Source organism: Brassica napus, chromosome A5, assembly GCF_020379485.1.
Source record: "Brassica napus cultivar Da-Ae chromosome A5, Da-Ae, whole genome shotgun sequence".
Taxonomy (NCBI): domain Eukaryota; kingdom Viridiplantae; phylum Streptophyta; class Magnoliopsida; order Brassicales; family Brassicaceae; genus Brassica; species Brassica napus.
Window position 1 is genome coordinate 20,462,861 of NC_063438.1, and position 27,118 is coordinate 20,489,978.

The following is a 27,118-nucleotide window of genomic DNA, read 5'->3' on the forward strand; positions in this document are numbered from 1 at the left end:
TAGGTTAAGACGGCTCCCCATGAACATCTATATATATAAAGTATTATATGTCTCTACATGTTATGAATAATAAATATATATTGAATAATTAAAAGTCAGTAACTAGGAGTATTACATATATAATTAAAGGGCAATTGTCAATAATAGCACCTTTTGAAGTTTTCCTCCCCAAACTAGCACTCAGGATCAGAAGTCACAAAAATAGGTTTCATTAAAGGGGTAATTTACCTTTATACCCTTTGTTATAAGAATAGAAAAAAAAAACATTTCATTTCATTCGATCGCGAATCGTGTCGTCTCCTCTCGGGAATCTTCAAACCCTCACCGGCACTGTCGTCTCCGACTCGGGAATCGTCGTCTCCGGCTCGGGAATCATCTTCTCCGACTCGGGAATCGAAGTCTCCGGCTCGGGAATCATCTTCTCCGGCTCGCTAATCGTCTTCTCCGGCTCGCTAATCATCTTCTCCGGCTCGATAATCATCTTCTCCGGCTATCTAATCATCAGCGTCACACTCTCTACTCTCAAAATCGGTAACTTTTTAAAATTAGGGTTTTTGAATTAAAATTTGGGAAGCTTGCGTTTTGATTTTGATTTGTGTGTTACTCGTTCTTATTAACAAGCGAAGCAAATGAAGACTTTTGTGTTGTTTTGTATTTGTATTGTTTCAGGAAAGCCTTCCTGAAAATTGGATTTTTTTTTTTCTTGTTTACGCAGGATAGAAACAAGATGGGAGATTCAGTACCTCTAAAACTAGCACTGCCAGAGCTGAAGTATCCTATTGGTTCACAGCCAAAGGAAAAGTCAGCAATCAACCAATACTCTGGTTCAGATTATATCTCTATTGTCAAAAGCATCCTAAAACCAGATGAGATGATAAGAGTCCGAGGATCATTTCTGGGACCTATAATGAAGCTCAGTGAGAGAGGATTGAAGTTATCAGCAAAGATAGTCTACGCCATTCTCACTAGAAGCATCGTTTCTGTCAAGGAGAATGAAGCCTGGTTCCATTTCGGTGCGCAGCCAATGAGGTTCTCTATAAGAGAATTTCATATGATGACAGGCTTGAAATGTAGTGGTGCATTAGAAGGACCACGAAGGGAAACCGAGAGATTTAATTGGGAATTGCTAAAGGGGCGTAGTCATAAGTTAAGTGACGTGGTGGACCAGCTCAGAAACACAAGAGAAGATGCTTCTGAGGAGAGAGTATGCCTCGCAATGCTCATCCTGGTAGAGAGCATATTATTGCGGAAGAGCAAAGGAGGGAGTTTTCCTTTGGAATATGCGAAAAATGCACAGGATATGACATATCCATGGGGAAAAGAGGCTTACATTGTGCTCCTGAAGTCAATTCAAAACGCTGTCGCGAATCATTTGGAGAATAAATCCAAATTTGAGTTGCAAGGTTATCCTCTAGTATTCCTTCTTTGGATACTAGAGTCGATTCCTTTGCTAAGGAATAAGTTCAGTAAGTGTGTACCAACAGTTGAGGTTCCTGGGCCGACTTACTTGTGTGAAAAATACACTGAGATAGAGAATCCATCACTTGATAGGGTTTTACAGGTTGAAGCTGATACAAAGGTAAGCTTTTCCAAGTATATGTTTCTCAGTTTATTTGGCTTCTTCTTTTTAATATGTTTCTCATTGGTCTTTTTTTGAAATATTCTCAGCTGAAGGTCCATTGCATACTACCTTCTATTCCTCATGATCCAGAAGATGATATCTCCATTGAAGACAAATATAGTGACGAGTTGGAAACAGTGAAAGATGTAACAAAGAAAGGGTACAAGATTACAGCCGATGACTGGGAAAATAGGTGTGTAGACACATTTGACACATTGGATGCTCTTATTCAAATGATGGCAAATAAGGAGACTGGCCAAGCTTCTACTCCGATTGATGAGGATTCAGTAAATGAAAAAGTGAACAGGATCATCACGGTAATGGAGGAGAATCTGAAGAGCATGAAGGATCGAATGTCATTACTGGAAGAAGAAAACATACATCTTAGAGCTCGTGTGTCAGAGTTGGAAGGAAACAGCAATGTTTTTCCCACTAACGTGACACAAAAGGTAAATTCTCAAAACATCTTCTTTTACATTTGCATTTTCAAGTATTTTTTGGAAGATCTTGTACATATTCTTGAATGCCTTCCTAATATTTGACAAACAGCGATCCAGTGGGACACCTTTATCTCCAATGTCTCACACGCAACCATCCAGTGGGACACCTTTATCTCCAATGTCTCACACGCAACCATCGAGTGAGACACCTTTATCTCCAATGTCTCAACAGCCTAATTTGACACATGAGGTATGTAACCAATAAATATTGTTGAGTTTTGAAGTAATATTTGGAAAGCTTTTGTACTTCTTGAATGCATTCCTGATTTTTGCAGGAGACAATGATTGAATCAGCTGCATCTCCAAAGTCTCAACAAAATGAGGTATATGCTCAAAAATTTTTAAGAAAATATTTGGAAATTCTTGTACAAAATCCTGAATGCCTTCCTGATTTTTGCAGGATTACACGCAATCATCGAGTGAGACGCCTTTATCTCCAATGTCTCAACAGCCTAATTTGACAAATGAGGTATGTAACCAATAAAATATTGTTGAGTTTTGAAGTAATATTTGGAAGCTTTTGTACATATTCTAGAATGCATTCTTGATTTTTGCAGGACACAATGAATGAATCAGATGATGAAACTCCTGCCCTTGATACTCAAGTATTCTCTCCTAATCTGACAAAAGAGGTATATGCTCAATGATATTGTTTTCACAGTTGGAGTTTACAAATTAGTTTTGGGTGATTTTTTTTTACATATAAAGGCTTTTCTGATTTTTGACAGAAAGAAACAGAAACGTCTACCGGTGAGAGGCCATCCAATCCTAATCAAGATGGAAAACCAGATGATGAGGTAATATTTATTCTAGAAATTATAGTTGAATGTATTCATGATGGCCATTCCTGATATTTTTTTGCAGATTGTGAGAGAGAAATTAACAAGTGAGTCACCTGCTAGTCAGAGTCAAGTTTTGCAGAAAGAAACAGTAGAAATGAATGAGACACCTTCTTCTCCAATAGCTCCAAAGAGTATTGAAACTCCCGTTTATACTCCAAGTCAGACTCAGCAGGTACATGGTCAAAAAAAATCTTGGATTTTTAAGTTAATGTTTGGAAGCTTTAGAACGTACTCTGGATTGACTTCGTGATAATTTTTACAGATTGAGAGAGAGCCATCGGATGACACGCCTGCCCTTGATACTCAAGTTTTTACTCCTAATCTGACAAAAGAGGTATATGCTCAATGACAGTTGGAGTTTACAATTAGTTTTGGGTGATTTACATATATAGACCTTTCTAATTTTTGGCAGAGGGAAACACAAACCTCTACTGATGAAACGCCACCCAAAACTAATCAAGGAGAAGGAAAACCAGATGATGAGGTAATATTTACTCTAGAAATTATAATTGAATGTATTCATGATGGCCTTTCCTGATATTTTTTGCAGATTGTGATTGAGTCACCTGCTGCTCAGACTCAAGTTTTGCAAAAAGAAACACTGGAAATGAATGAGACACCTTCTTCTCCAATATCTCCAAAGAGTATTGAGGCTCAAGTTTTTACTCCAATTCAGAAACAGCAGGTAAATGTTCAAAAAATCTTGGAGATTTCAAGTAATGTTTGAAAGCTTTTGTACGTGTTTTTGATCCCCTACCTGACTTTTTTTTGTTTTTTTTGCAGACGGTAACAGAGGAAACGTATGAGGCTACACAGCCATTGACTGAGATCATTTCAGCAAACAATAAAAAGGTAAGCATAGAAATGTCTTTCATAAGTACAACTTGAATTTTAAATTGTAGAAACTTCTTCATAACTACCTCTTTTATTTTACTGTTATTACAGGAGGATACACATGCTGTGCATTACAGACCTTCCTCTCCATTGTCTTCACTAATTGCACTAGTTATTGAAGAAAATAAGAATGCTTTGGTAAGAAGAAATATTTAAAATGTTTAGGTAATATTTTTCTATTCAACTAACTCTTACCATTTACTTTTGTCTTATAGAGTGAGACAGAAACTGCGACCCAATATTTTTCTACAAGTGAAGGAGAGCATTCACAATCAAGCAGAAAGAATCAAGCGGAAGAATATCTCAAGGATACTACAGAACCTACTACTGAGCTAGTTTCCACAGATGTTTCGAAGACACAGCCTCTTACTCCGCAAACACAGCACCTTCAGACAAGTGAGGGAGATCAATCCGATGAGACACCATCAGAGCAGAATCAAGCAGAAGAAAATCTCAAGGATACTACAGAACCTACTACTGAGCTAGTTTCCACATATGTTTCGAAGATGCCGCCTATTACTCAGCAAACAGAGCATCTTCAGACAAGTGCTATAGATTTTTCAGAAAAAAACGAGGTATGCATCGAGTATATTTGATCTTTAATTATTATTCTAACAATTTAAAACCGCTGATGTTACTGAATCTTCATTTTTAATAGGTTGAAGTAAGCAGGCTTCTAGCTCACTTTCAAATAGGCGCAGAGGTTGAAATTTTGTCTACTGATGACGAAATATGGTATCCAGGAAAGGTTGTTGATCTTAAACTGTGTGAAGGACTAGAGGAGCTGACAGTTGAGTACACGACACTCTTCACAGACCAACATAGACTTCAGAAACTTCAGGATACTATCACGGCTGACAAAATACGTCCTGCAACACCAACTAGTGACCAAAAATCCTTTGAGATGATGGATAAGGTAGAAGCCTTCTACAACAATGGCTGGAGCAGCGGACAAATTAGCATGGTACTTGGTGATAACACATACTCGGTGTGTCTCTATACTTCTATGGAAACTATTCTATTCAAACATTCAGATTTGCGAATTCATAGAGAATGGAAAGATGGAGTCTGGAAGATGGCAGATAAGGTAAATCATAACTAGAATTATACTTCACGTGAATTGTTTGATATACATACATTTTAGTTTCAGGAATGGTTTCCAGAAATTCCGATTGCAACAAATTTGATAATATTTTGCTTGGTGTCTATTGTTTGATTAAAGGTGAAGCCTGATAAGAAAAGGAAAGCTGCTGCCTCATCACAAAATTCAGGAATGGATAATGTTTTCCTAAGAAGGAGCGAGAGGGTGCCTAAACGATCTAGAGACACAAAAACTCCATTCAAGTCTGACAGAAATCCGGCTTTAACTGTAATACCTGAGATTATACCTGCAGTTGATCCGTTTTCAACTCCTGCGGAACATAAGCTTTCAAGGCTTCAAAATTGGATGACATTAAAGCCCGGCATGCATGAAACGTAAGCATGTTTCTGTCCTTGTCTATATATTCTTATATTTATGTATAAGAGGTTTGGTAATTCCTTTGAATCTTTAATCGACTGCAGGTCCCTATCAATCAATGATAATAAGATAAGGAAATCTTTCTTTCAAAGCATGGAAAATGCAAAAAAGGACCTTAAGAAAGAGGTAATTTGTTTACATATGTTCTTGCCTTGAGCTTTTTTTTAAAAAAAAAATTCAGGAAGGATTTGTTTAGTTTCAGGAAATTATATAGTAACAAATTAGATAATGTTTGCCTTTTTTTTTGCAGCACATTGATGGAGCCTTTGCAATGCTAAATTGCAGAAGAAATGAGAATGCTGCTTGGTTCCACAACTACAAGATTCCAAAGGCGTGCTTCCTACCTATGGAGTTCTTGCATTGCTTGCTCTCTGATGATTTGGCTTACAAGAAAGAAAAGGTCAAAGGTAAAAAGATTTTCAACGATTTATTTAAAGATACTGTGAGAGGGAAGGTATATCCAGAGAAGACATGGGGAGAAGATGTTGATGTTGTGTATGGGATTACTCTTGGAAAAAAAAGCAATGTCTGGATTGGGATGGAAATTCATTTGAAGAAGAAAAGAATCACAGTATATGATTGTTTTCAAAAGGAAAGCAACAGCATTGATATTCCTCAAGTGAAAAAGTTGGCAGGTATGTATAAACAATCTGTATTTGATGTATTCATCTGTTTCTTGGTTTGAAATATTCAACTGATTCTATCTTGATATTGATTTTTAAATATGACAGTGTTGATTTCTAATCTGCTGGTGGAATCTTCTGGTGATGAGGTAGATAAGGTGAAGATGATTCCATTTGAGATTGAGCAGGCACAAGGTTTACCCAAGACAAAACATCCTTTCAACTGTGGGATATTTCTTGTCAAGATTCTGGAGTGCCAGTCATTGAAGATAGGAGACATGACAAAGATTAATGATGACAATGCATTGGAGCTAAGGAGAACCTTGTCTTGTGAGATCTTCAACCAATTTGTGGATGAGAGCTTTGGGAAATGAGAATGATGCATGAAAACATTTTTTGTTTTAGTTAAGACTCGGTTTTAGTTATGACTGTTTATTTTGTTATGTTGTTGGCGTCTGGTTACATAAGAAAGATTGGAAGGATATCAAGTATTTTATTTGGGTATCATATATCTTGGAAGGTTAAAATATTGTTTCTGGATGGGTTTCCAGAAAAAAAGTTAAGTGTTTCAAATGTAAAAAAGAATGAAATGAGATTATATACTAAGGATTGGACATGTATATGGTAAGCTTAAAATTGTGATGTTTACAGACAACAAAAATTTAGAACCACAAAGGATCGAACCCAGAGGGAGAGAGTCTGCGTATTTGGATAGTGTGGGAGTTTAGCCACTAGGCCAAGAAGAATCATCTGTTAATGGATTACATTTAATTTTATTTAACTCCAAACTGTAACACAAAAAAGAATTAAAATAGATTTTGAATCCACCACATATCGAACCCGGGGATAGAGAGACTTTTGAGTTATAAAAAGCCTTGGTTTAACCGCTGGTCTGAGGAGAATCATCTGTTAAAGAATATTACATAAGCATACTTAACCCAATTAATATAGGATAGGTTTCCAAAACAATACATTTCGATTGAAAAAAAACAAAACTCTTGCCGTCTCAACACTCTCGCCGTTTCAAACTTCTCGAATCTCACTCGTCTCCGCCTCTCGAATCTCTCTCTCATCTCCATATCTCTCGATCTCCGACGAAAACCCATCTCCAGAACTCTCTCTCTCTCGATCTTTTACGCGAGCTCTCTCTATTCTCCGAGAAAAACCATTTCTAGAGCTCTATCTCTTGAAGGTATGTTGCAGATTCAACCTTATGTGTGTTTTCTTTCTGAGAGATTGGTCTCCTGGTTTTTGCTTGTGTATAGACTTGCTCGTTTTAACCTAATATGATTCGTAGAATTCTAGTTCATGTGAAAGCATGTGTATAGACTTCGGGAAGGATTTGTATTTTTTCAGGAAACCCTTCCTGAAAATTGGATTTTAATTAATTTAGACAAATAAAATTTTTCTTGTTTACGCAGGATAGAAACAAGATGGGAGATCCATTACCATTAAGACTAGCACTGCCTGAGCTGAGGTATCCGATTGGATCAGAGCCAGAGAAGACGATATCGATAAACCAACACTCGATAGTTGCTTATATCAAAACTGTTAAGGAAATTCTAGGAAATGATGAGTTCAACAGAATAAGAGGGACGTTTTTGGGACCGGTGATCAAGCTTGGAGAGAGGTCTTTGAAATTATCAGCTAAGATAGTGCACGCAGTTCTCACCAAAAGCATCAAGACAGTGAAGAGACACGAAGCATGGTTCCATTTTGGTGCTCAGCCAATGAGGTTCTCTATAAGAGAATTCCACATGGTGACTGGTTTGAAATGTAGTGGTGAAGCAAGAGAACCACGAGAGGGAACCGAGAAATTTAAGTGGGACTTCCTAAAAGGGCGTACTCATACAGTAAAGGACGTGGAGAAGCAGCTCAGAAACACAAGAGAAGATGCTTCTGATGAGAGATTCTGCCTTGCAATGCTCCTCCTGATTGAGAGCATACTACTACAGAAGAGCCTTCTCGACGGTGGCACAACTTTTACTTTGGATTATGTGAAAATAGCGCAGGATATGGATGTCTTGATGACATACCCATGGGGGAGAACAGCTTATAATTTGCTGTTAAAATCACTTCAGAGAGCTGTCGACAAAAGCCTCGACAAAAACAATTATGATTTGCAAGGGTTCCCTATGGCATTTCTTATATGGATACTTGAGTCAGTACCTTTGCTACAGTATGCATTCAGTCAAGTTGTTCCTATTCTGAGCGTTCAACCGTCTACCCCAATATTTTTGTGTGAGAAGTACCTTCAAATAGCTTCTCCACAGCTGATAGATGTTCTCCTAATTGAAATCAAAGATCATGTAAGTTTTTACATTATTTTTTTCTTGTTTCTGTTTTGCCTTATGATTCTCCATTTAAAAGCTAATTATTTTTATGGTTTCAGCTTAAGGTCACATGCATCCTACCTCCTATTTCTAATGATCCAGAAGATGATGTTTGCATGGAAGACGAAGCTAATAAAGATCTGGATGACATGGCCGATTTATCCAAGAGAGGTTATAAGTTTAAAATTAGAGATTGGCGAAACATGTCAGTAGACCTATACGGTGCTAATGAAGAAATAAGAAGAGCATCTTTACTGTTTGGGAATGGAGGGATGAGTCAAGCTTCTACTTCGTATCAGGAGGAGTCTTTGGAATCAAAGATCAACAGAATCAGCGAGATGGTGGGAGATAATTTAAGGATCATGAACGATCGTTTGTGTTTGATTGAAAAAGACAGGAAACAGATTAAAGAACGTGTGACAAACCTAGAGAAACTACAAAGAGTTACTTCATATGAAACTCCAAACAATGAGGTAACTTTTTTTTCGGAAATTAAAATTAATGTTTATCTAGTTCTTGATTCAGTTTTGAGTTGTCAAGTAATTTTGGAAGATGTTATACATATTTAGGCTTGCCTTCCTAATTTTTGTTGTACTTGCACAGACTGACACAACTCCATTTCATGAGACGGCTTCCAGACAAGGTGAAGCCAATGCAGATCAAGCAGATGAACAACTTAACAATGAGGCAAGTATAATTTTGAAAACTGTTGGTATTTATAAAATTATGAATTTGGTACGTGTTCATAATCCCATTCCTGACTTCAGGATACACGAGAGCCTATGAATGAGATCACGAAAGAGACACCTGGTTCTCCAATAGCTCAACAGAATATTGAGACTCCAGTCCTTACTCCAATTCAGACGCAGCAGGTACCTTCTTTAAAAAATTGGACTTTTCAAGTAATTTTTGGAAGCCCTTGTACGTGTTCATTCAACCATTCCTGAATTCAGGAGACTCACGAGCTTATGAATGAGATCATTTCACCAAACATTTCCGACACACAGCCAAATACCCGAGCTCGCAGAAATCTTTTAACAGAGCAAAATAAGGTATTACTTTCATTAAAACCTTTAATAAATATACAGCAACTATCAAAATGACTGGATATCCTTGAATCTAAACCATCACAGGATGTAGAAAGCAGAGTTCAAAATCCCTTTGAGATCGGAGCAAATGTGGAGATTTCATCACAAGATGACAATACTTGTCATAAATGGTATCCAGGAAATGTGTTGGCAACATATTTGGTTGATGGGGTTGAGATGGTGAAAGTTGAGTACTTCGTCCCGTCTCTGGACGAAAAGAAGAGGAAAAGGAGTGTTGAGACACGTGTATCAATTGACAGAATACGTCCTCAACCACCACCTGAGAGATCTGGAGCGAAGAAAAGTTATGAGCTAATGCAGGACGTGGAGGCGTTCGACAATGGTGCCTGGTGCGCTGGAAAAGTTAAAGTCATTTTGTTTGATGGCTCGTGTTTTGTCTCTTTGAACAATTCTAAAGAACAAATTTACTTCCACCATTCTGAGATGCGAAAACCAAGAAAATGGGTAGATGGTGTTTGGGAGATGACAAAAAAGGTAAAACAAATGCCTTGGATCACTTGAATTGAAAAATAATGTCATTTGTTTAATATCTCGGTATTGATTTTCAGATGGAAGAAGAGCAGACGCAGAGTGTGAATCCAAGTGAAGGAGATGGTGATAAAAAGGTATGAAATATTTATACATCATACTAGGAATTAAGATATAAATGTATCTGAATTTTTGTCATTCAAAAAGGGGAAGGCGAAGGCTGTCGCTTGTAAGAAAAATGAAGCAGCTGGTCCATCAGAAGATGGTGTTGGGAAAATGGCAAAAGAGGTAATAAAAATGAATAAGATCCACTTGAATTGAAGTTCAGGTCAATAGTTTGATATATCGGTTTTGTTTCACAGATGGAAGTAAAGCAGGGTAAGAGTGTGAAACCAAGTCAAGACGATCATGCAAAAAAGGTATAAAAAATATTTTTACTTCATATTAGGAAGGCATTCAAGTATAAAGATAAAAACGATCCTGAATTTTTGTCTTTATTTTTAATTAAAGGGGAAGCCACATGTTGGTAAGAAGAAGAAAGCAAATGCTCAGCCAGTAGATTTGCTTCCTTTTCTACAGCGAGAAGAGAAGAGGCCAATACGACCTAGAAACCCTCCTATACCTGTAACACCTGAGGTAATCCTTCCAATTGATCCATTTGTGACACCTGAATTTCCTCGGTTTTCAAGGCTTGCACACTGGATGGATCTACGGGGCATATATCGTGTGTAAGCAACTTTTTGTCCTCGCATAAATATTCCTAATTTATTTTGTAAAAGTTTCGATTGATACTAGTTAATTTTATCAACTACAGACCGTTTTATATCAATGGAAAAGAAATTGAAAAAGAGTTCTTTCAAAAAATGGACGATGCAGAAAACAATCTCAACAAAGAGGTAATCAACACTCTGTTCTGTCTTCTATTTGATTGTGTCATATGTTTAGGAAGAGGTTGAGTTGAGCTATGCTAGATGTCCATGTTATAGCAGTTCTATATGAAGTTTCTAACTATATTGTTACATTGGCAGCACATAAATGTTGCATTTGAAATGCTAAATTGTAAGAGGGTTGAGCAAGGTGCTTGGTTCCGCAACAACAATCTTCCAGCAGCATGCTTTGTACCAGTCAAATTCTTAGAAGTGGTTGGGTACGCTTATGAATCTGTCAGGAAGCCACATAAGAAAAAAAAAAGTTATTGGAGGGCTGTGTAGGCGAACTTGTGAAAGGTTTAATACATCCAAAGAAGGTATGGCTGGAAGATGTTGATGTTATATATGGTGTCATTGAAGATAAGTTGAGCTGTCACTATATTGGGGTGGAGATACAATTGATGGACAACACAATCACACTCTTCCATTGTGGTCTTCCAAAAGCAAATATCAAACGTGCTCTTAATCAAATCCAAGAACTGGCAGGTAAAAATATTAGCTAATTTAGAAAATAAAAGTTTGTCACTTGCTGCTTGTGATTGTGATGCATTTTTACATATTCATTTTGTTGTCTGTTGGTGATTGATTTATTGTATAATTTTGGGTATTTATGACAGTGTTGATTAGTGCCATAAAGATGGAACTTCTTGGTGAAGAGGTTAATTTCGAAGATATCAGTCCATTTGAAGTTAAGTTTGCAGAAGGGCTTCCAAAGACAAAATTTCCATACAACTGTGGTATTTTTGTTGTGAAGATGCTGGAATGCAGGTCACTGGGATTGAAGAGCATGGCTAATATAAATGATGAAACTGCGATGGACTTACGAAGCAAGCTATGTTGTGAGATCTTCGACCAGTTTATGGATAAAGATTTCCAGGAAGGTCAAAGGAAGTGAAAATGTCATATTTGTTCTGTTTTCTACACTGTTTTTCTACTTTGATATTAATTATCCCTAACGTTTAAGTTTAAGTTTGTAATGAATTATCCCTAACGTTTTTTTCATTTAGATTGTTATTGAAAAATTTTTAGGATGTATTGATGAATTGTCAAATGCTTATGGTACTTTTAGGATGGGTTTCCAGAAAAAGAGTGAGAAAGCAAAATGCACCAAAGCCTAGCATATTCCTTTAAAGTTTACAAAAAAAATGAAAAAGAAAGTGATCCGATGTTGATTGAACTCGTGAACTCTCGAAAGATGAATCAAAGTGTGCAGCCGCTGTGCCAAGGGTGTTATACTTGCCAAAAGATATAATAAAACGATAATAACTTTTGAATATTTAATTAAAAACAGAAAAAAGTGAAAATATACACAACGGGAATCGAACACGGCTTATTGTGTGATAAGGGTACACTAAGAGTAGAAGGGCTTGCCACTAGGCTATGGTGGATATTCGATATCAGAGTAAATGTGAACTTATTTATTCACAGACGATAGATTTATATGATCTGGATATCATTTTAGGTATTCAGGATAGCTTTCCAAAAACAAATTCCTTTAAAGTTTACAAAAAAAAAATGAAAAAGAATGTGATCTGATGTTGATTGAACTCGTGAACTCTCGATAGATTAATCCAAGTGTGCAGCCGTTGTACCAAGGGTCTTATACTTGCCAAAAGCTACAATAAAACGAAAATAACGTTTGAATATTTAATTAAAAACAAAAAAAAATGTGAGTATACACAACGGGGATCGAACACGACTTATTGTGTGATAAGGGTACACTAAGAGTAGAAGGGCTTGCCACTAGGCTACGTTGGATATTCGATAACAGAGTAAATGTGAACTCATTTATTCACAGACGATAGATTTATATAATCTGGATATCATTTTATGTATTCAGGATGGCTTTCCAAAAACAAATAAGCAAATCAGATAACCAAGTTATAAGAACACTAGGCCAAACCATTACAAAATAGTGAAAAACATTGAACAAGTTTTTTATTTAGGTTGTTAATTGAAGAAACAACACAAGAGAAACAAAAGTACTTATTCATTTAAAATAAAAACTGAAAATCAAACATAATGTGGTCCTTAAAAACATAAAAAGAGAAGACGATAACATGAAATTACTCATGATGGAGCCAACTTTCGCCAAGTTTATCCCAATCAGGGACTTTGACCTTCACATCAGCAAGCATTCCTTCCGCTTCCGAGTGCTCTTCTTTGAGTTTCTCCAACTCAGCAGTTAAATCAAATTTTCCATCAGCTTTGATAATATCTTCAAGCAACTCGATTTGGACAGCAATTGAATTTGCTTTGCTGGATGCAAGATTCCAATCATTCTCAGATAGCCTGTATTCGTTGGACAAACGAAGAAGAGCCCTGTAATGTTCCACAGTTTCCTTCTTCCCCTTCTTGAAACCTTCGGCGGCATCACATCCGTAAACCTCCTCTATGGGACGCTTCATCATCTTCTTTGAACTTCCTTCCATTGAAACTTTGTCCTGCAACAAAATCGAAACTAAGATGTTACGATAAAATAGAAATAGAAAAAAGTTCATGAATTGAATGGAAAATGAGAAAAATCGAAAACTAACTTGTATTGCAAAAGGATATATCAAGCGAAATGAAGTGAGTGAATAAAAGGTCTGATATCGTCCCTTATATTTATAGAACAAAAAGGAACTCTTCGATTATTGAAGTCAGTTAAAATAAACTCTTGATTATTGTGGAACTCTTCGATTATTGAAGTCAGTTACTGAAATAACCAATCATATAACACCCAATCTTGACGAAAAGAAACTCTTCGGTTACTGAGTTACATGATGTCGTTTGGAAGAGACTCTTCGATTCCTGAGATATATGTTTGAACAAAAAAAAAAAATCACCCATTACTCGTAGGAGAGTCGAACCCGGGTCGAACAAATGTTTCGGTATCATAGGTTTCGTGGTTTAGCCGCTAGGCTGAGGAGAATCATCTGTTAGTTGCTTCCACATAATTGAATTTACCCATACAATTTATAGTATAATACATTGGAAAGATCTTTGATAGTTCAGGATGGGCTTCCGATTGCGACAAATGTGATTCCTGAGATATATGTTTGAACAAAAAAAAAAAATCACCCCATTACTCGTAGGAGAGTCGAACCCGGGTCGATCAAATGTTTCGGTATCATAGGTTTCGTGGTTTAGCCGCTAGGCTGAGGAGAATCATCTGTTAGTTGCTTCCACATAATTGAATTTACCCATACAATTTATAGTATAATACATTGGAAAGATCTTTGATAGTTCAGGATGGGCTTCCGATTGCGACAAATGTGATTCCTGAGATATATGTTTGAACAAAAAAAAAAAAATCACCCATTACTCGTAGGAGAGTCGAACCCGGGTCGAACAATGTTTCGGTATCATAGGTTTCGTGGTTTAGCCGCTAGGCTGAGGAGAATCATCTGTTAGTTGCTTCCACATAATTGAATTTACCCATACAATTTATAGTATAATACATTGTATATTACAAAAGTTGGATGTTACAAAAGTTGGATGGGATTCCAGAATAGTTGAATATTACTGTGTTTTTTTCTAGCAAAGAAGTTTAAACTAAAAATTGAAATGAGATCAAAAGATAATGTTGTATATTACAAAAGTTGTAAGAAATCATACTTATTCAGGATAGGGTTCCAAAAGAAAAAATGTATATGGTCTTGTGCATATCATGTAACCATCAAATAGCCAACATCCAAATAATAATCGATAAAAATGTAAAAATGTAGAACTTCATCCTATAGGCCTCTGGCATGTGATCTTGTTGTGCCCTCCTGTGCCACATCTGCTGCACTTGTGGGACTGAGATTTAGATCCAGGAACCCCAAACTCGCCAACGGATCTCTTTCTCTTTGTAGGAGGGCGTCCACTTTTCTTTTTGGTAGCTGGAGGTGGGCAAGACAGTTCATCAATATTCTCTGGATAGGTGGACGTTGACAACTCTCCACCAGGATGTATGCTTTCAGCATAAGCTTTAGCCCACGTTTCTGTCAAGTGAGAAGCATCAACAAAACGGTTTTCATCTCTCTTGATATGCTTAGCAGCAGCGATGGCATGGATGCAGGGGATCTTGTCAATGTCGAAAACATTACATGTGCAATGCCGCTTCTCCAAGTCAACAACAAACTTCATTGTTTCATTCTTCACCTCAAACTCGCTTCGATCAACTTGATACACATTCAACAACATTGCGGCCCCTAACCTAGATACCAATTTCTGAACAACTTTTGGAGTAACCAGGTGCTTATGTTTCGCAGCCGCTTCGCGTCGCTCAAAAAACCAAGTGGTCATCGTCAATCTGATAGTTTCAAGGAGAGAGATAATGGGCAACTCACGAGGCATCTTCAACATAGAATTGAGAGACTCTGCAATGTTGGTAGTCATGATATTATACCTGTTCGCAGGCGCATAGCTTCGTGCCCACTTCCTAAAATCAGACTCTTCCAGATACTTAGCCAATTCAGGACATTTATCCTTTATGTCCTTGAAGATTAACCAGAACTCGTGACACGTATAGGCATCAGCAGCGCTTTCCACCAGAGGTAGCAACCCAGTCTTCGCATATGTAGGAGTGATGTTGCGGAGCAGATGGATCCTGCAAATTCCATGGTGAGATAAGGGATATACATCCTCCAACGCTGAAGAAATGGAGTTAGCCCTGTCTGATACAAAAACAAGATCCGAAGCGTCCGGGATCTTCTGGCTCAAACCTCTAAAGAACCATTTCCAAGAGGCGCCGTTTTCTGCGTCAACCACTGCAAAGGCGAGAGGATATAGATGATAATTCCCATCTTGAGCACAAGCTGCCAATAAAGTCCCATTGAATTTTCCCTTCAGAAATGTACCATCTACTGCAATAACTCTCCTCATCAATGAAAATCCCCTTATCGATGGACCAAAAGCCACAAATGCATACTTGAACTTTCCTGCAGCATCAACATGTTGATAAGTCAAGGAACCAGGGTTTGTTTCTGTGATTTTATACAACCACCTAGACAAATTGTAATAGCTGTCTTCAGGAGTCCCTCTAACCAAAATCTGAGCTTCTTCTCTCACTCTCCAAGCTTGTTTGTAATTGATGTGAACACCATGCAGCATCCTGACCTGTTCAATGATCTGTTTCGGTTTGAGACCTTCCTTTTTTTCTCCATAATTGCTGGAAATCAAAGAACCCAACAACTTTGCAGATGCTTGTCTGTGGTTGGCTTTCCTGTGTGTTGTATCGCATGTATGCTCATGAACATACTTTTTAACAACGAAAAAATCTGAAACAGGTAGCTTGATAGCACGCATCCTCCACGTGCAATTTTCATCAACACAACTCAAAAGCACTCTTGACTTGTTAGAAGAGACAGTCTTGTACTCAAACTTCCACTCTAAAGCCCATTTCTTCATCCTCAACATCAACTCTCTCTTTGTCTTAAAATAGCTATTCACCTTAATATCGCCAGCTACTCTCGTGTTTGGTGAAAGTCCAATATGGACAGGGCTAAAATCCGGAAGAGCATTCAGAGGAACTGTAGAAACACCTTCATATAGAAAACTCTGCAAAAGTCAAGTAGTTCTGTAAGGCATAATACTTGATTATGAAGCATATCATGCAAACACAAACAGAAAAAGGGAATTAGGGACAATGTACCTGTTTTTCACTCTGCACAGTAGGAAGAATCACTGGATTGGCATTCAATGGAACAGTAGAAGCAAATGTATCAGAAGCTTGAATGTTACAGCTAGCTGAATCAGTACTAAAATCCGGAAGAGCATTCAGAGGAACTGTAGAAACACCTTCATATAGAAGACTCTGCAAAAGTCAAGTAGTTCTGTAAGGCATAGTACTTGATTATGAAGCATATCATGCAAACACAAACAGAAAAAGGGAATTAAGGACAATGTACCTGTTTTTCACTCTGCACAGTAGAAAGAATCGCTGGATTGGCATTCAATGGAACAGTAGAAGCAAATGTATCAGAAGCTTGAGTGTTACAGCTAACTGGATCAGTACTAACCTGCATAAGTCAAGTAGTTCTGTAAGGCATAATACTTGGTTATGAAGCATATCCTGAAAAGTCTAAGAAAAAATCATACAAACCTTAACACACAAACGACAGGTTCCATCAAATGCTCTAGTCTTGGAAATGAAAGTTCTGAGCTGACGAGTATTACCTATCGAGAGTGGGGGGAAACTTTCAATAATACATTTCATATCCAATGAAAAACCATAACTCAAACTGATTTCTTCCTCTTTAACACTAAAATCTTCAGAGACAATCTTCATCAAATCTTCATACAGTAGATCTTCTTCTATGGAAATGATTGATGCATTCCTCTTCAAATCAACAAGAAACTCCCACTGGAGAGATTCTTTTGAGATCCATTGTCCACAGATGCACAAAACTTCCATTGTTCTACAAAATCAACTTCAAATCATCAACAAATGAATAATATATAACAAAACCTAGATAATGTATAACAAAATGAAATGATTCAAACCTTAATCAAATCAGACACACGAGAGAGAGAATGAGATGAATAGACGTAGAAACGACAGATCAATTGAGAAACGACGACGACGATAAATAAACGGAGAGACGACGACGACGGATCAACGGAGAGGCGAAGACGACGACGGAGAGACGACGACGACGACGACGACGGAGAGACGACGACGACAAGGACGGGGAGACGACGACGGAGAGACGACGACGACGACGACGGAGAGACGAGAAGAAGAAGCGATGAAACGAGGACGGCGACAAATTGATTTCAAATTTGTTTTTTAAATTAGTTAAAGAAGGGGGCATAAGGGTAAATTGCCCCTTTAATGAAACCTATTTTTGTGAATTCTGATCCTGTGTGCTAGTTTGGGGAGGAAAACTTCATTTAGTGTTCTTTGTGTCATTTTCTCATAATTAAATTGATAGGATATGTAATTGAATTTAAATGATTTAACATACATAGTATATTTTAATATTAATGTTTATTAAATGATATTTTCTATTCGTATCTTTTTTAATCATTTGTATCTTTTATAGCAAAAATTTTAAATTATTGATAACAAAATTTTTATTGTGGGATTAATAGTTTTAATAATTTATAATGTTTTAAAAAATTAAGTTTTCAATGTTCGTTCAAAGTAAATTACTAAAATATTTATGTATTTTATATGATTTATAGTTTAATTTAAAACATATATATATATATACAGTATTCTTTAATCTTAAAAATAATTAAATTAGACTTCTTACTTATATGATTTTGTAAGCATTTGTATTTTATCATAACAAAAATTTTAAACCATGGATCACAAAATTTGAATGTGAGACTTTTAACAGTTTTAGTAATTCATAGTCATTTTTTAAAATTCAAAATATAACATATACAGAAAAATCTAAATTTTTATTATATGGTTATTGTGGTTTATTTATTTATTTTAATAGTTTAAAATTAAACAAATACTAGGATAAGACCTGCTCCTTGCGCAGAGTAAATTTATATGAAAATTATTTAAGAAATATTTTATGGAAAAAAAATTTATATTATTGATCGAATTAATATATTTGGCCCTTAAACAATTTTTTAGAACTTTTTTTGTTAATTACATAATTTGTTTACTAATGAACTGATCCCATTTTTAAAAATATTTTAGGTCAAAAAATTATTTATCACATAAAAACCTAACATTTAGGCCGAAGAATCTCATGCCTACTATTTTGGTTACAATGAAACTATGTCAGTTCGGTTTTATATCATGATTTAGCAATTTAAAAGTTAATTATGTTATGAGAAGTTTACGTTCACGTGCCAATCCTATCTATCTTCGATATTTTTCTCTTTTTTGTGTCATTTTGGTTATTGCTCGATATAAATATTGACTTTTGAGTTTATTCTCATTTCTTTTTTTTATTTTGGCCTGAGATGTATAAAATGTTTAAGATTCAAAATTATTAAAGAGATACATATTTAGGTTAAGATCTGCGTCTTGTGCAGAATAAATACTTATTTTATATTTTTCTGCATATTATGAAATAATAAAATAATAATCATATATATTAAATAACTAAGAAATCAGTTACTATTATGTAATAAATTGGCTTGCACATGTAAATCAAATGAACGCTCTTGTTTATTCGCAATCATTTTAGAATAAATAAATCAAAACAATCAATCTTATCTATCGTATATGATATATAATTAAATTTAAACGGTATGAAGTATATATATATATATATATATATATATATATATATTTTAACATAGACACCTATTAAAATAAAATTATTTATTTATATGATTTTATTATCATTGTATCTTATTATAGAAAAAAATTTAAACATTGATCACAAAAGTTTATTTGAGACTTTTAACAATTTTAGTAATTTATACTCTTTTTGAAATTGGGTCCCAGGTTGCGGTTACGGCCCTCCCACCAATTCCGGGGAGATGGTGTTTTACAGATGGTTCCTGGAAGGAGAATGAAGTCTTTTCTGGGCAAGGTTGGTTAAGCACTTTAGAAGGTTTCGAAGGGCTGTTAGGAGCAAGGAATGTTCGAACTTGTCTATCCCCTCTACATGCGGAGATGGTAGCACTAATTTGGGCAATGGAATGCATGAAAAATTTACGCCAGTTTCAGGTTACATTTGCAACGGATTGTTCTCAGTTGGTGAAGATAGTTTCGGAACCAGAAGAATGGCCAGCATTTGCAAGTTATTTGGAAGATATTAAGTCCCTGAAAGAGGTTTTCACACGTTCGGAGATTATCTATGTACCAAGAACGCAAAATTCAAGAGCGGATAGCCTAGCACGCAGTGTCAGGAAACAACCGTCATTTGTCGTTCACATGGATCAACATCTACCGGAGTGGTTCACAGAGTCAGTATGAGTCTGTAGTTGATGACAAAAAAAAATACTCTTTTTGAAAAATTCAAAATACAACATATACAAACAAATCTAAATTTTTAATATATGATTAATGTAATTGTGTAATTTATTTTAATAGTAAAAAATTAAACAAAAATGATAGAAAGCATACAAATTATTAGCAAATCTTCATTATTTAAAATCATTAATTACTATATATATCATAATCACATCAGGTAATTCCATAGATTTTATTTAAGAAAATAATATATAATAAATAATCATCTTGCTTTAGTTAATATCATATGATATCATACAGTTGGTGTTAAATGTTTCTAGTGAGATATAAAAATCGAATTGGACCAACATGTTTTTCAATTTCAATGTGAGACTGACATGTATGATTAATTAACTACCTAATTGATTGACACATAAGTAAGAGGTATTTTTTTAATTATTACAAAATTGAGATTACATTTTTTCAAATGTTTCTCAATTAATATATAGGGGACAATATAAGATATAATATTTTTTTATTAAATCTTTATTATTCAAAATCATTAATTGTCATATATACTTTTGCCACATTAGGTAATTCTGTAACTTTTATTTAAGGAAATAGTAAAGAACATTAATAATGAATTTATGATTATATTAATAAAAAATTTATTATATAATTAGATGAAACAACTTATTTTATTTTTCTAATGAGTGTGCAGGTTGCTGCATTGTCATTATGTTAGGACGTTCCAGCAGAATAAGAACACAGAGGGTTTGTGTTTGCGAGGGTGAGAGTGAGAGTGAGAGATAAAGATATAATCTTGTGATTTAGTGGATTGCTTGATGCCTGTGGAAGAGGCCTAAACCTCAAGTTTATAACTAAAATACATTCTTCAAATCTGATATATACTGGCCGGCTAAAAGAAAATTGGTCCAATGAGTACTGAAAATATATTTTCTTGTACGAAACCATCGAAAAAAACTTATTCCTGTAGGTTAAACGCATGTTACAAACCAGATCAACTAGTGATCTCTCAGAACATTCTCAAAAGCCCAAAAAACACGACAAATCAAATTCAAAACGTGACAGAAAAGAGAGCACTCGCTCACTGGAATTTACTCTTCTGTACACTAAAAGAGGAAAAGTGCAGAGAAGCTTGAGGAGACGTCTTACTCTACTCTCTCACCTCTCCCGACAACGTTCCCTCCTCTTCTTCCCCATCGAACTCTTGTTCTACACCTTTCACCTGCACCAAATCTCTTTCATTAGAAGAAGAGTACAGTCACCAGTTCTTGATTCTTCAATGGTTACTTAACACCACAACATTAACACAGAGAGAGAGAGAGAGGTGTAGCACTATACAATCTATTGTAAGAAACTGCTTAGGAGGATCCAAACTTACCTCGGGTACATAATGCATCAGCATGTTTTCTATTCCAGATTTCAAAGTAACAGATGAGCTTGGACAACCGCTACAAGCTCCTTGCATCCTCAACTTCACTATTCCGCTTTCACTGTTCAACCGCCACCCAAATGATTTTACTAAAGAGATAAAAAGAGAGAGACGATGGAGGAAGTAAACTTACGGATCAAACCCACAATACTCAATGTCCCCACCATCATCTTGGACTGCTGGTCTGATGCGAGTTTCTAAGAGTTCCTTGATCATTGCCACGGTTTCAGAGTCATCCTGAATTACAAAAATACAACAACACTTGTTACCCCCACATGCTAATCTACCATCCAATATATTAAACAATAAATTAACAGAACATCATATTTATGGTCTCTCCCTCAATGAAAGTTTGTCAGGCAAAGCTACTACTTCAAGATCCTAACTCATATTTCATCAGCTCTCACAAAAGCAACTGGCAAACTATATGAGAAAACAGACACCCTGACCAGAAGAATATGTAAAACTATACTCTTCACAAAGACTAACTAAAGCAAAGGATATAAAGATAAATAGGGAGAGAAGGGTTTTACGTCGTTGATGGCAGTGTCCTTGGCAGCAGCAGCTTGTGAGTCGAGAAACAAAGGCTGGCCAGAGGAGTAGAAATCCATGACAGCTGCAAAGATCTCAGGCTTGAGGATATCCCACGATACATCATCAGACTTTGTCACAGTGACGAAATCAGACCCAAAGAAAACTCGAACCACACCTGCAAGAAAGAAGCACATTGAAAGACAGAGTCTTTTTCTAACAAACAGATAACAAAAATACCGTCAATGGAGTAAATGGACTTGGCTAATGGTGAGCCTAGAGCTGAACGAACGTTAGGGAAATCAGCACTTCCAACCTCCATGACTGGTTTGCCAGGATAAAACATGAGAGAAGAAGGATTGGGAGTGGATTGTGTTTGGATAAACATCGTCCTTCTCTGCCCCCCTGCTCCATGAGATAAGATAACCTAGTTAGACCCTTAAAAAAGACTGCTTTATCTGAGGAGCTATTATCAAAGAGAACAACAACAAGTCCCAGTCTTTATGATGGCAATGATACACGAAAACAAAGAACCAAGAAGATCCATACCTCCGAGGAAAGCCCATTTCTGAGGAAGTAAAGAAGAAGATCTCGAAGAGGAGGTGAGATCACGTGAATTGGTGGGAAAGTGCGTTGCCGCCGAGATGAAGAGCGAGCGACGAGATACCAGAAGAAGAGACGAAGACGAAGAACTACTTCCTCTAGAAATGATCTCACGACCACCGAGTCGAGAAAGAGAATTCACAATCCTCGCAATCCCTTTCATTGCTTCCTCGCCGCCTAATTGCAGACCGGACCGGATTAAAAAGACGGAACCTTTTGTGACGGATTGTCGGAGAGAGAATTGTATTTGTCCTGAACTATTCACCCGCTTAGGGGTATATATGTAAATAGTGTACACATTGAGGATGAAAATTGACTTTTCAAAGAACAAGTCTTTTTTTTTTTTTTTTTAAACACCAAAGACAGAGTCTTTATGTTATTACAATCGGCAAATTCTATGTTATATCATCAGCCATGGATTGAACAAAAAGGCATCAGCTTTGTCACTTTTCAAATAGTTTCTACAACTCAGAACTCGTCTCTCTTCTCTTGTGTCTGAAAGGTTTGGTCTTGGCCACATCTACTACTATCATCCACCCGTTTATAATCTGCGCAAGAGAGAAATAACCAATAAACATCTGAGTCAAGTGTCTTTCCTTCTCTCTTTATCACATTCATGTTTAGGTTTACCTTTCCATTCATCTCTTCTAGTGCAACGCTGGCAGCTTCCTCTGTTGTGTACTCTATAAAGGCGTAACCTTTTGATCTCTTTGATATCTTATCCATAATGATTTTGACTGCAGATTTCAAGTATAACATATAGGCTGTGATTATTTATCTTTGTTCCCAGTCATCGATGTTTTTGAAGTGTGAATTGGATAGTAGTAAATAATAAAGTACCTTCCACTAGTTCACCAAATCCTTCAAATGCAGCGCGCAATGTCTTCTCAGATGTGTAGAAAGACAGTCCTGAAAAAAGTTGAGAAACCCCAAGATACATGTTCTATCAGAATGAATTAGGCAAGCATGAATTTTTCATCAAACGCTGCGAAGATTGTGCCACTTAACAGATTATGCAATGCTATCAAAAGCATACATACAATCTCAAGTGTTCACATACCAGTTATAAACAGCTTCTTCGTCTTAACAGGAGGAGACTCTGAACTTTCTCTTGAATCTTCTTGTGTACTATTATCGCCTTTTCGAAAAGAAAAAGAGAGACACAATTGCAACAAAAGTGAGATTCATACATATCCATCAAATCAGCTGAAAGGTAGGGTTGTCACTGGGTAAGATCAGTATCCAAGAGACAGACCTTCATAGTCTTTGTTTAGTGACTCGAACTTGTTATCCGGAACAACAGCAAGAACACCAGGTACACCTGTGCATCAATCAAAACACATCTCTTCTTCATCTGTTAACTTAATTCAGGGAAACAAAAACATTGTTGTCTGAATCACAAACCAGCTAACTCCTCGGCGCATGTTTCATCGAGATCACAACAAAAACCGAATTTGGACTTCCAAGAAACATGATAAAGACACATCTGTGCATCTTTTTCACTGCAAAAGCAAGGGTTACCAAAATGCTGTTAAAAACTGAAGGAGACAATAGCTTTCCCAAGACAAAGAAACTCACTTCCACAAAACCTTGGATAGTAGTTGAACACAATGATCAACCATCTGTGCTTTAGTAACAATCCCAACTCCTGGCTTGTCTATCCGGACCATCCAATGTTTCACTGTCCCGTGATCAAACAAGGAAACACCAGTCTGGTTCCCAATGCCATAATTCTTATTCCCTGAACTGTAACCAGCTTCAGGTCTAACAGATAGCACTCCAGGCAAGCCTAAGTTCATAAACAAACCATTAAAAAACTTAAAAGTGACCAGAAAAGAACAGAATCTGCAATATGGCATCAAGCATGAAACATATGAACACTCACGAGCGAGCTGGCGTGAAGCATCTTCGTCGATATGACAGCAAAACCCGAAATGGGTATCAAAGGAAGCATCATATATACTCATCTGCGCATCCTTTTCGCTGCTGCGAAACAACATAAAAGGTAAGCAAAGCAGAAAACTCAGAAAGAAACAAAAAGAAGAATGAGCAGAAGAAAAGAAACCAACTTGCCCAGCACTTTCGCAAGAATCTCGACATAGTAATCTACAATATCGGATTTTGAAGAAACCCCTTGTGGAGGTTTATCCAATACCACCATCCAATAGGTGTTTTGGGAGAGAGTAGTAGAAGAAGACGGTGCGGATACTGCAGAGGAGGAGTATACAAGATGTGATGAGAAAGAGATATAATTCTTACGAAAAGTTCCAAACTTTATGTTGGGAGAAAAAGAAGACGAAGGGTTATTGAGAGTGAGTGAAGGAGAGTTGGAGAAGGGGAGGAAGAAGGAAGCGGAAGCAATAAAAGCTTCCATGGGAACTCTCCTTCAAGCTTCTTGCTTTGTTTCCTCTGCTCTTTTCTTTGTTATCACTATTTAAACCGATAATTGAATTTAAACCGATAACAAAATTAAACCGAATTAAGTATACTATTAAGGGTCCAATTAGCATTTTTTATTAAAAAAAATAGATTATTGTCTTAAAATAACATTACAAAAAGCATTTATCAAAAATATGAAACTAAAATACCTGTAAAATTTAGAGTTTAGCTTTTTTTTTTTTTTTTTTTTTGAACACAGAGTTTAGCTTTTAGAATTAAAAATTCAGTATTCAAAATTTATTATTTTTTTTTAAAAAATATAAAACTAAATACTTGTAAAATTTAAAGTTTAGCTTTTAGAATTAAAAATTCAGTATTCAAAGTTTAATATTTAAAAATAAGTAATTATGTATATGAAATTTATTACTATTTGCTAAAGATAATTTAACCAATCTAGTCAACGTATTTTAATGGGATTTGGCAATAAATCCAAGCAGTTTAACCGGAAGATAGAAGAACTGTGCTAATCCGACCTGAGTCCGACGGTTTAAAAGAAAACCGGGGAATCTTTCTGTTATAACCAAAAAAAACATTGGATCTGTAAGAAAAAAAAATCTGAAAAAAACAAAAAACTCTTCGTCTCGAGATGAAGAAGCATGCCGGAGCCGAGAAGAAGAGGGTTAAACGATCGTTAGGATCTGCATCCTCCACCGCTAGAGATTCCGGTTCCGATCCTCCAGCTAGGGTTTGCTTCTCTCTTCTCTCATTATACGCTAATCTCTTCCAGACAAAACACTGTGTTTATGTTACCTTTTCCCTTTTGTTTGGATCCGTAGAATGAATTTGTGACTATGATAAAATAAAATTTGATTACTGTTTTCTAAATTGTATGTAAAATGTGCAGATATGTTATGTGTGGAATGTTACATTGTTGAAAGTTTGAGTCTTTGGCCATTTGTAATGTGAATTGATCCTTTTTTTTGTGGTTTGCTAGAAGCAAGGTGTGAAGAAGGATGTGTTTCAGTTGTTTGCTGAGAAAGTTAGAGACAACAAGGGGTTGGAATCGAGATGGGCTGTTATGGAGGAAGCACGTGTCGAATACTTCAGAGGCAAAGACTTCGTGAGCTTCTTGAAGAATCACCCCGAGTGTAAAGAGATTCTTGAAGAAGATAAAGACCTTGACGCTGAAGATATCGCCAATGTGTTGTTGGGGAAGAACCTTCTTGTCCGTTGTGATCGTGTTACTAAAACTCTTCGTCCCGGGAAGAAAAAGCTGTCTACTTGGCCTGCTCATCTGGAGATCTTCCGTGTAAGTTTGTTTGGTGTTGTTCATATGCATTCAATAGCTTTAGGGTTTCATGATTTGATTTGTTTTTTGATCTTTGTAATGAGCAGGAAGATCAAGGTTTCTCTGAAACTGATGCATTTTTTGCATGGACGTTTGAGAAAAGGCATCCGCTCTGGCAAACGCTTTTGTCCTTCTTCTGGCCTGTATTGACTCTCGCTATTTGTTTGTTTCCTGTGTACCCCCACCGTTGCAAACTCATTGTTCTCTACTCTTGTGCTGGCATTCTTTTGATGATTCTCTCCTTGCTTTTCGGTAAGCTCTCTATATATAATCTGTTTCATGTGCTCGTCTTCTGTAATCTTCACCTTAAAAGTCACTTATCACTGCTAAGTAATGATTTACTTTATATAGATGCTGAAAATGATTTTTCTTCTTGATCACCCTGAATGGTGCAGTGAGAGCAGTTGCTTTTGGTGCTATGTGGATACTTCTTGGAAAGCGTGTCTGGTTCTTCCCCAACATTCTTGCGGAGGAAGCCACATTGAAGGAACTGTTCCGTTTCTGGCCAAAGAAAGACGAGGAAGAACCTCCCAAGTGGACATCTCGACTTTTCTACACAGTAGTGGCTGTTGTTGTTGTCATGCTTCTCAGGCGCCATGCCCCTGATGAGGCTGCTCGGGCCAGGTACGGAACTTAAACCAAGACAACATCATTTGATTCCCTCTCTTCAAGAGAAGATTGTTCTCTCTAATTGCTGATATGCTATTGCTATGAGTTCTCTGCTTGACTGAATATTTACGGTTTTTAGAGGCTGATTTGTGATAACTTTGTGTGCATACAGGTACCAAAGAAGGATGTCAAACATCATTGATGATGTCCTTGAGTGGTCACCAAAGCTAGCACTCTCTGGTTTGATGGAGAATCAGCCACCTGTGAACATCACAGAGGCGGCTAACAACTCCTCAGATGCAGCAGCAGGTCCCGACCATACTGAAGATGCTGATCTAGACGAAACTCAAGACGAGGAGGAAGCTGAAGACTTGGCCAACTCGGATATAAAAACATAAAAAAGAAATAGATAAACATAAGTCACTGTAACAATAAGCGTGACCAAGACTAAGTTTAGTACTTATAAGAAAGTCTTGAAAGATTTTGTGGGTATTCAATTACTCTTTTTTCAGTTTGCA

General features: G+C 36.5%; 7 protein-coding genes across 12 annotated transcripts; 4 read left to right on the forward strand and 3 right to left on the reverse strand.

Annotated features, from left to right (window-relative positions):
* The first annotated feature begins 421 nt into the window (after nt 1-421).
* On the forward strand, nt 422-6,619 carry LOC111206768. Of its 3 annotated transcripts, XM_048779315.1 has the most exons (19): nt 422-1,579; nt 1,669-2,070; nt 2,171-2,311; nt 2,397-2,444; nt 2,522-2,590; nt 2,679-2,753; nt 2,850-2,918; nt 2,986-3,135; nt 3,226-3,297; nt 3,376-3,447; nt 3,514-3,648; nt 3,747-3,815; nt 3,909-3,995; nt 4,073-4,432; nt 4,516-4,944; nt 5,080-5,333; nt 5,421-5,502; nt 5,627-6,011; nt 6,108-6,619. In XM_048779315.1, exons 1-19 carry the CDS (start codon nt 728-730, stop codon nt 6,371-6,373), a joined length of 4,017 nt encoding a protein of 1,338 aa, XP_048635272.1. In that variant the 5' UTR covers nt 422-727; the 3' UTR covers nt 6,374-6,619. The 3 variants fall into 3 exon arrangements, with proteins under 3 accessions (XP_048635272.1, XP_048635274.1, XP_048635273.1); XM_048779317.1 differs by lacking the exons at nt 2,986-3,135; nt 3,226-3,297; nt 3,376-3,447; XM_048779316.1 differs by lacking the exons at nt 2,850-2,918; nt 2,986-3,135; nt 3,226-3,297.
* An 813-nt stretch (nt 6,620-7,432) lies between these two features.
* Nucleotides 7,433-8,940, forward strand: LOC125608663. The gene is made up of 3 exons (XM_048779100.1): nt 7,433-8,308; nt 8,392-8,805; nt 8,902-8,940. The coding sequence occupies exons 1-3, from the start codon at nt 7,433-7,435 to the stop codon at nt 8,938-8,940; spliced, it is 1,329 nt and encodes a 442-aa protein (XP_048635057.1).
* A 58-nt stretch (nt 8,941-8,998) lies between these two features.
* LOC125608809 lies at nt 8,999-13,648 on the forward strand. Of its 2 annotated transcripts, XR_007339448.1 has the most exons (10): nt 8,999-9,204; nt 9,286-9,384; nt 9,466-9,915; nt 9,990-10,046; nt 10,117-10,197; nt 10,272-10,328; nt 10,420-10,637; nt 10,724-10,805; nt 10,938-11,324; nt 11,456-13,648. XR_007339448.1 is itself a non-coding variant. In XM_048779318.1 (9 exons), the coding sequence occupies exons 1-9, from the start codon at nt 9,115-9,117 to the stop codon at nt 11,118-11,120; spliced, it is 1,317 nt and encodes a 438-aa protein (XP_048635275.1). In that variant the 5' UTR covers nt 8,999-9,114; the 3' UTR covers nt 11,121-13,648. The 2 variants fall into 2 exon arrangements, 1 of the variants encoding a protein (XP_048635275.1); XM_048779318.1 differs by having other exon boundaries at nt 10,938-13,648.
* Nucleotides 13,649-14,552: 904 nt separating this feature from the next.
* On the reverse strand, nt 14,553-17,847 carry LOC106392879. Its single transcript, XM_048779101.1, has 2 exons — nt 16,909-17,847; nt 14,553-16,825 (listed from the first exon to the last, which is right to left on the reverse strand). The coding sequence occupies exon 2, from the start codon at nt 16,221-16,223 to the stop codon at nt 14,553-14,555; it is 1,671 nt and encodes a 556-aa protein (XP_048635058.1). The 5' UTR covers nt 16,224-16,825; nt 16,909-17,847.
* Nucleotides 17,848-20,617: 2,770 nt separating this feature from the next.
* Nucleotides 20,618-22,513, reverse strand: LOC106409096 (nifU-like protein 4, mitochondrial). The gene is made up of 6 exons (XM_048779319.1): nt 22,211-22,513; nt 21,902-22,066; nt 21,664-21,839; nt 21,264-21,367; nt 21,080-21,191; nt 20,618-20,923 (listed from the first exon to the last, which is right to left on the reverse strand). The coding sequence occupies exons 1-6, from the start codon at nt 22,425-22,427 to the stop codon at nt 20,852-20,854; spliced, it is 846 nt and encodes a 281-aa protein (XP_048635276.1). The 5' UTR covers nt 22,428-22,513; the 3' UTR covers nt 20,618-20,851.
* Nucleotides 22,514-22,563: 50 nt separating this feature from the next.
* LOC106451877 (organelle RRM domain-containing protein 1, chloroplastic-like) lies at nt 22,564-24,698 on the reverse strand. 2 transcript variants are annotated; one of them, XM_013893857.3, is made up of 9 exons: nt 24,334-24,698; nt 24,150-24,247; nt 23,843-24,053; nt 23,669-23,766; nt 23,520-23,585; nt 23,325-23,402; nt 23,105-23,173; nt 22,895-23,001; nt 22,564-22,812 (listed from the first exon to the last, which is right to left on the reverse strand). In XM_013893857.3, exons 1-9 carry the CDS (start codon nt 24,636-24,638, stop codon nt 22,726-22,728), a joined length of 1,119 nt encoding a protein of 372 aa, XP_013749311.2. In that variant the 5' UTR covers nt 24,639-24,698; the 3' UTR covers nt 22,564-22,725. The 2 variants fall into 2 exon arrangements, with proteins under 2 accessions (XP_013749311.2, XP_013749310.2); XM_013893856.3 differs by having other exon boundaries at nt 24,150-24,250; nt 24,334-24,697.
* A 454-nt stretch (nt 24,699-25,152) lies between these two features.
* LOC125608810 lies at nt 25,153-27,111 on the forward strand. 2 transcript variants are annotated; one of them, XM_048779320.1, is made up of 5 exons: nt 25,153-25,388; nt 25,638-25,952; nt 26,039-26,243; nt 26,387-26,615; nt 26,773-27,111. In XM_048779320.1, exons 1-5 carry the CDS (start codon nt 25,290-25,292, stop codon nt 26,996-26,998), a joined length of 1,074 nt encoding a protein of 357 aa, XP_048635277.1. In that variant the 5' UTR covers nt 25,153-25,289; the 3' UTR covers nt 26,999-27,111. The 2 variants fall into 2 exon arrangements, with proteins under 2 accessions (XP_048635277.1, XP_048635278.1); XM_048779321.1 differs by having other exon boundaries at nt 25,182-25,388; nt 25,641-25,952.
* Nucleotides 27,112-27,118: the final 7 nt, after the last annotated feature.